Source organism: Corylus avellana, chromosome ca1, assembly GCF_901000735.1.
Source record: "Corylus avellana chromosome ca1, CavTom2PMs-1.0".
Lineage (NCBI taxonomy): Eukaryota > Viridiplantae > Streptophyta > Magnoliopsida > Fagales > Betulaceae > Corylus > Corylus avellana.
The window spans coordinates 49,745,412-49,752,681 of record NC_081541.1 but is presented as its reverse complement, the minus strand read 5'-3'; the positions used below and the strand labels follow the sequence as shown (position 1 = coordinate 49,752,681).

Below are 7,270 nucleotides of genomic sequence, written 5' to 3'. Positions count from 1 at the left end.
AACGTGGAAGAGCCAGGTCCAGGATCCCCGACCCGACCCACAACCCACATCTTCTTGGGCCACGGCAACAAGCCAGCCTTACTCTGATGTTCTTTCTTCTTCCAAACTGGGCCCTTACCCTTCTCCTTCTGTGGTCTTGGGAGAACTTGGGCTTGAAAGAACTCCTTCAGAGGACTTGAAGAAACACAGGACAACCGCACAACATATTTGTATGCTTAATCGGTACCAAAGTTTAGGGGAAATGGATTTGAAGTTATAAGGGATGCAAAAATGGAAGTAGTCGGCTTCTGCTTCAAATCAGATTAGGAAATAGTTAATTTTTAAGATGAGCAACCAAAAAAAAAAAAAAAAAAACAGAGCAAACCGAGAAGATGTATACTAAAAGAATTAATCAAAATATGCAGAATAATATATCGTTCAAGTGGTGATGTGGGTGGAGCATTCAGTTTTATCAAAGATAGCAACTAAGCACATTAAAACAGAGACTATAAATCATAAATAAGATAAATTAGGTGGTTGAAAATTGCACACACCGAAATAGGGGACCTTTCGCTAAACAGACTTTTCGCTTATTCAATCAATTCGTCATCAATCCATATCTGTTCGAGGTGAGCAATCTTGCGCCATTCTTTTCCTTTTTTACTTCGCAACTTTTCCTTCAACAAAGGACATGTGAAGATTCCTAGAGAAAGGGAGGGAGGCAGCCCCTGTTCCGGCATATACTTGAGCTGAGGGCAGTCCCAGATAATCAACGTTTCAAGAGCATTGAGGTGTTGAAGCCCTTTCTTGTCCAAAGATTTCAAATTTGGAAAGTCCCATATTTCAAGGAAGGTCAGACTGGTGGGCAGCAACTGCTCCTCTGGGAAGGACTCCACATCTTCAGAATTGCCACCGATTGACAAAGATCTAAGAAAGGGGAGGTTCTGCAAACCCCATCCCATCCGACTTGCAATGAGTTTCTCACAATCACTTATTTTAATTGATTTCAAATTGGAAGGCAACCCCCCTTCAGGAAACGACTCAACTTTTGGACAATGCCATATATACAAATCCTTAAGAGACGGAAGGAGCATGTGCATTTTGTCAGGAAGTGATCTCAAATTGCCACAACCATTGACCAAAAACCTTGTGAGTTTGGGGGCACGCAATCCTCCTTTTGGAAAAGAAACAAAATTACTGCAAGAACTGATATTAATCTCCAAGGCGACTAAATCATGTTCATAATTTTCTGGAACCGTAAGAGATTCCAAATTGCTACACTCCGAGATTTTGATTTGATAAAGATTTGGGAATAAATCTAATGGAAAGGACTTCACAGAATCACAATACCCCAACAACAGTTTTCCAAGGGATGAATAGTCCAGGTTTGTTGGGAGCTCTAACTTCTTACAATATTCAATCTCAAGGGTTTTTAATGTAGAGGGAAGACCATCTTTAGGAAGGGACACAAGTGAGGAACACCTCTCAATCACCAACTCTTGAAGACCGCCGTTGGAGTCTATCATTCCCTCGGGAAGGGACACAAGTGAGCCACAGTCACGGATGCTGAGGGTTTTTAATGTAGAGGGAAGGCCATCCTTTGGAAGGAACATAAGTGAAGAACACCCATTGATCGACAACTCTTGAAGACTGCCATTGGAGTCTATCATTTCCTTCGGTAGGGACTCAATTCCTCCAATATTGACTGTCTGCATTCCAGCTGGCAATTCATCAAACAAAACCTCTTTACAATCTTCCACCCAAAAATCACGTATAGCAGGTGTCCTTGAGAGTGAAGCCATCAATTGTGGACATTTATAAATTTTAAGCATGGCTAAAGAAGGAAGATGGGTGGGCAACCCTCCGGTTAGCTTAGGGCACTCTGTAATACTAAGATTTTCAAGTTGAGGAAAACTTACGCCCTCATTTTCGTCACCAATAGAAATCCATTTTTCCCACTTCTTCATATCTCTGAAGCTAAGAACCTTAAGGGCACCAAATGGCTTAAATGAAGAAGAACCGCTGCCACAAAACTCACGACCCACTGTAACAACTTCATCAAACCCAACAATATAGAGGTACTGCAGAGAGGGTAGCTGCCCAAGGGGTGGCAAACTATTGCAATAGTTACAGTTTTGTAGATGAAGAGATGCTAGTTTAGAGAATGAAGGAAGTCCTATCCAATCTGAAAGACTTTTACCACCATAGTATTTGATAATGAGGCTTTTCAAATTTGTATGAGGTCGGAGCCCATCAAGTACAATTCTCTGACTTTCTGGAACATGAGTTTCAACATTCCATTCTAATACCAACTCTTCTAGGTGCTTTTTGTCCTTCAAGCTTGCATTTAGAGCATCATTGGGGGATTCAATATTTTGGAGCTCCAAAATGGCAAGTGGTCCCCGAAGATTTACAAGTTTCCCCAACTCTCCAATAAATGACCCAGTACCTTTGCTAATGATAAATTTAGTCAATGTCAGTAGGCGTTTTAATCTACCCAAATGAATCGGCATCTCTTTAATGCTAGTTTTGGTAATATCAAGATGGCTTAAGCTAATGAGTTTCCACATATCTCTAGGCAATGCAGTAAGCTTTTTACAATGTGATAGTCTCAATGTTTGCAAATTGCACAACTGACATATAGAATCAAGCAGTCTTTGAACTTCAGTGAAAGAGAGATCCAAGTAACGTAGGTATTTAAGTTTACCAATTGAATTTGGCAATTCAGTAATGTTCTTATATCGGGACAGAGAAAGCAGTCGTAAGCATCTTAGAGTTGGAAGTAAATCATCTACTACCGTTTTACTTAAGAAGTAGTGAAACCAATCAGAATCTGACATATCTAAATGTAGGAAAGTGTGCAACCTCTTAGCCTTGTGAAGGGTCTCAAACTTCTTCAAGCCATGAAAATTATGTTTGGAAAAATAAGACAAGTGGCGAGTTTTGTTTACAATCTCGTCAGGACACTCACCCTCCAACCTTAAAATAAATTCTCCAGATACAGATTTTGCCAAATCGTTCACAAGATCATGCATTACAAAACATGACTTGTCCTCACTTGATTTTTGGAATAATGATCTTGATTCTAGAGTGAGGAGATACTCATTCCCAACTTCTTCCATTGTTTTGTGTTTAGGTTGCGGTAGGAAACCTTCTGCCATCCATAACAAGATTAATTGATCTTTTTTGAAAGAAAAATCCTTTGGGAATATTGAACAATAAGCAAAGCAACGCTTTAGATGTGAAGAGAGATATTTGTAACTTAATCTTAGAGCTGGTAGAATGCCCATCTCATCAATTGGCAAATCCCATAATTCACTCTTCAATATCTTATCCCATTCATCAACATTCGGTTTAGTTCTTAATAGAGCACCAATTGCCTTGACTGCTAACGGAAGGCCTCCACACTTTTCCATGATTTTTCTACCTACTACTTTTAACTCTCCATGTGCATCAGAGTTACCATCATAGAATGCATGTTTTGCAAATAGTGACCAACAATCTTCTTCTTGTAACTCCTTTAAAGGATGCGTTGAGCTAGCACGCATAACTAATGCAACCTCATTATCGCGAGTTGTTACGATGACCCTACTTCCTTGTGCCCAAGATATGAAAGGTTTGCTGAAGTTCTCCCAAATAGCATAATCCTTATTCCACACATCATCTAAAACAAGTAGAAACTTCTTCCTCTCCAATTTCTCCTTGAGTATAACTTGGAGTTGATCTAGATCCTTATTATCATAAGTTGATGAAGTTAGTCTCTCCAAAATTGTTTTGGTTACCTTGGACACATCAAACTCTTCAGAAACACAAACCCGTAAGTGTAGGTTAAAGTGCTCCTTCACCTTTGAGTCATTGTATACAAGTTGAGCAAGGGTGGTCTTGCCCATCCCCCCCATCCCTATTATGGCAATCACACTCATTTTGTTGCCACGTGCATCATTTGAGAGTAACATTTTAGTGATTGCCTCCTTGTCATTATTCCTACCATAAATATCAGATTCTTCAACCAAAGAAGTTGTGAGCAATCTGTCAGATGATTTCCCTCCAACACCTTCTCTCAGACCCATGACATTCTTTTGCTGTGCTAGAGTTTCTAGTCTTTCAAGTACCTCTTTTATCTTTGGCTCTATCTCTTTGACAAAAGAATTACGAAAAGCAGAGATGGATAACTTCCGTACCTTACTTGCAGTGGTTTGAAATTGAGCATCCAACTCGCTTTGCAAGGCTTCAGTAGCAATCTCATCCAAGACGTCCTCTGCATCATAGATTGCATCTTTCAGCTCATCAAGCCACTCTTTCACATGACGCTTCGTAACTTGCAACTCTTCTGCGTCTTCGAGCACTGCATTGAGGGTCAGAAAAGTTGTCTTCAACTTCGTTATGAGTGTATCGGAGTCTCGGAGAGTTTTTGTCGTCGAAAGAAGTCAACAAACTCCCCAGATGCCATTCTTTCGAAAAACACTTGGAGAAAGGGAGAGAGAAGAATGGCAATCTCAGCCATGTTTTCTTGTTTGGAAATCAAAGGAAATGAAGGAAGGGGAACGCAAGTAGCAGAGCAAAAGCAGAGAGCAAGCTGAGTTTTGATTTAACAACGAAGAAGTGGACTTAAAAAACTTGACTTCTGTAGAATGTGCCATCTACCATTCCATGCAAGACAGTCCACATGTTTGTTTTTGTTTTTTCATTTTTTTTTTTTTTTTTCCGTTGGGAAATTAAAAGGATAATGGTTTTGAGTAAAGCTTTTCTCTCCTGACAAATGGTTAGGCTTTCTCTCCTCTTAATTAAAACTCGCATCCTTAATGTGAAAGAGATTTAATCTCAAATCTTTGACATATATATATAGTGCAAATAAATTTTATCAGTTTAGACTAATTTATACACATTTTAATGAAAACTCAGCAATCAAATTATTGTTGTTTTTATTAAAGACTTAATTGCACTTTTACGAAAGGTTAAACAATATTTTTAGAAATTGTGTTTTTATTAACTGCATTTTCTGAACCCTATTGAAATGAAAATTTTCAACATTTTGATACCCAAAAAGTGTGGACAATCCAAACAAGAAAGAAAGAAAGAAAGAAGTGTGGACAATCCATGGAGTGGCAGGGCCAGCCACCCCCAGCCCATCTGGGGTAGCTGGCGAGCCACCCCAGGCCTAGGGGTGAGCCAGCCCAGGCCATTGGGTGGTCAGCAAGTCACCCCTAGGCCATGGGGTGGCTCGCCGGCCATCCCAAGTGGGGGATGGGGTGGCAGCCAGCCACCCGTTTAATTTTTGTTCTTCTTTTGTTCTTTTTTTTTTTTGTAAAAAAAAAAATTGAATTGGTTTTTTAATTATTTTGTTTTTGTTTTCTCATTTTTGGTATAATCTAGTGTGGTAGTGTTTTTTTTTTAAACTTAAGTTTTTTCTGATATGCTAAGGTGTCCAATTATGATTGGCGGGCACAAAGGAGCTGGTGTTCTCAGGTGCAATTGTTAGAACGACGAAGGGAGGGTGTTGGTGCTTGTGTTAAAGCCTTACATTTCTGACCTAACAGTAGCTGAAGCTTTTACAGCTTGAAAAGTTGCAAAATTTAACAAAGCCTTGAGGTTTCAAAATATTATTCTGGAAGGAGATACTTTGAAAATATTGCAGTACAAAAAAAAGGACTGCATTGGAGTTGGTATGGGCAATTATTGATGATACAAAGATTGTGTTAAATAGTCTCCAGCCATGGTTTGTGGGGGCACATCAAAAAGGACACCAATTGTGTTGCTCACTGTCTAACGAATGAAACAAGTTTGGATAAAGGATTATCTTGTATTTATCACAGATATAGTAATTTATTGAGCCTGTAAACACGAAACTAGAGCATTGAAAAAATTTCAACCCTTATAGATGTTTTAGCTAAATACAAACTGAGATCGCTAAAACATCCTCCATGTTATTTTTTCCTACATAAAAAATCATAAAATTAATATTATAGCCACCCAACTAAATTACATGCATCCTAATGCCCAAAAATGTTAGTGGCCGAATTCAATGGTTCTCATGTTGCTTACTAGGAAGGAAAAAGAAGAAGAAAGGAATGGCAGCAGGACTGCTGCTTAACTGTGTTAATTTTGGAAAAAAAGTGGAGACATTAGTAACGTGCATCATGATTGTGCAATAACTCAACCACAGCAGCAACCACTCCTTTTCCCTCCACAGAAATGTCCAACCCCGGTTCCTCAATCTTCCTATTTAGAAGCTTATCAAGTTCCCCACGCAATTTCTGCAAAAACCCAAAGCTAAATATATAAAGGGAGAAGGAAAAAGAAAAGGAAAAGGAGTCATAAAATCAATAAGAAATCTTGAGGACATTACCCGTATTAGCTCTAAAACGCTCTTTGATGCAGAGAAATGAAGGTAACCACCAAGCATCTCAATGCCCTCCCCGGATTTGCTAGGGATGAGATTACCACCAAATAGAAGTAGAGCGTAGTCCGATATATTTGTAGAGTCTCGGACGTAGATGCCAGTTGTTTTCACCTTTTCACTGTAAACCATGTACGGCAGAGGGAAGAGATGAACCCCTGCATTGACAGAAGCAGGATGGATGTCAACTTTCCCAACTTCTTTAGTGTAGAATTGTGTTCGCTTTCCTCTTCTTTTGCACTGCACAACATTTGGGTAGAGTCCAGCACAAAGGATTGCACAGATCATCTCCAAATCATGGCTGTATTGGTTGTAAGCCTGCACAAACATATAACAACAATTTTCATATGGTTGTATGAGAAGGAAATAGAATGGCAAAGTTCATCAGCCACAAAGTCGGTTGATGAGGAATTCTTGGGTTGAAATGTTAAATACTGAGAAATAAATAACAAAAAAAAAGTGGTGAGGGGGGAGGAATGCTTCACTTTAAAAAGCAAAAATTGAAAATCATAAAATCTTACATTAGCACCCCTTGATTTGTCTACAAAGCCAATGTCTGATAATAGATCTAGAAACTGCATTCTCATATCGTCCATCAACTGCAAGGTTACTGGGGACAAAAAGCTATCCCAACAGAATGCTCTTTCCCTTCCATTTCGATTTGCATCCTTCCATCCTTCAAAGGCTTTGAGAAGTGCTATGTGGTCACTTCATCAAAAATGCGTGCAAAATTTTGGAATTAGCGACAGAATCAAGGACATATTTGGAAAACTCCAGATGCAAAGGTGCAGCAGCTAGAATGGCTCAGCTTAATGACCAAACCTGCAAGAATCACCAGCAAAGGATCATTTTGCTGCATCAGCTTCCTCTTTCCTATTTATTGGTAGGACAAAA

At 39.3% G+C, this 7,270-nt stretch overlaps 2 protein-coding genes and 1 pseudogene across 3 annotated transcripts; 1 reads left to right on the top strand and 2 right to left on the bottom strand.

Moving 5' to 3' along the window:
• The window catches only part of LOC132182610 (DExH-box ATP-dependent RNA helicase DExH1-like), a 94,742-nt pseudogene that overhangs the window by 77,808 nt on the left and 9,664 nt on the right, over positions 1 to 7,270 (top strand).
• Positions 570 to 4,647, bottom strand: LOC132174266 (putative disease resistance RPP13-like protein 1). Its single transcript, XM_059585953.1, has 2 exons — positions 4,602 to 4,647; positions 570 to 4,324 (listed from the first exon to the last, which is right to left on the bottom strand). The coding sequence occupies exons 1-2, from the start codon at positions 4,645 to 4,647 to the stop codon at positions 570 to 572; spliced, it is 3,801 nt and encodes a 1,266-aa protein (XP_059441936.1).
• LOC132167050 (DExH-box ATP-dependent RNA helicase DExH1-like) lies at positions 5,838 to 7,270 on the bottom strand. 2 transcript variants are annotated; one of them, XM_059577944.1, is made up of 4 exons: positions 7,199 to 7,270; positions 6,898 to 7,084; positions 6,326 to 6,694; positions 5,838 to 6,233 (listed from the first exon to the last, which is right to left on the bottom strand). In XM_059577944.1, the coding sequence occupies exons 2-4, from the start codon at positions 6,970 to 6,972 to the stop codon at positions 6,102 to 6,104; spliced, it is 576 nt and encodes a 191-aa protein (XP_059433927.1). In that variant the 5' UTR covers positions 6,973 to 7,084; positions 7,199 to 7,270; the 3' UTR covers positions 5,838 to 6,101. The 2 variants fall into 2 exon arrangements, with proteins under 2 accessions (XP_059433927.1, XP_059433926.1); XM_059577943.1 differs by lacking the exon at positions 7,199 to 7,270 and having other exon boundaries at positions 6,898 to 7,192.

Bases quoted from the DNA above. Each gene is read 5' to 3' on its own strand.
- LOC132174266 (XM_059585953.1), bottom strand. From the start codon at position 4,647: ATGTGGACTGTCTTGCATGGAATGGTAGATGGCACATTCTACAGAA. The intron at 4,325-4,601 runs GTCAAGTTTTTT...CCCTCAATGCAG, and splicing joins AGATGGCACATTCTACAGAA to TGCTCGAAGACGCAGAAGAG.
- LOC132167050 (XM_059577944.1), bottom strand. From the start codon at position 6,972: ATGGACGATATGAGAATGCAGTTTCTAGATCTATTATCAGACATTGGC. The intron at 6,695-6,897 runs GTAAGATTTTAT...ATGTTTGTGCAG, and splicing joins ACAAATCAAGGGGTGCTAAT to GCTTACAACCAATACAGCCA. The intron at 6,234-6,325 runs GTAATGTCCTCA...GGGTTTTTGCAG, and splicing joins GCGTTTTAGAGCTAATACGG to AAATTGCGTGGGGAACTTGA.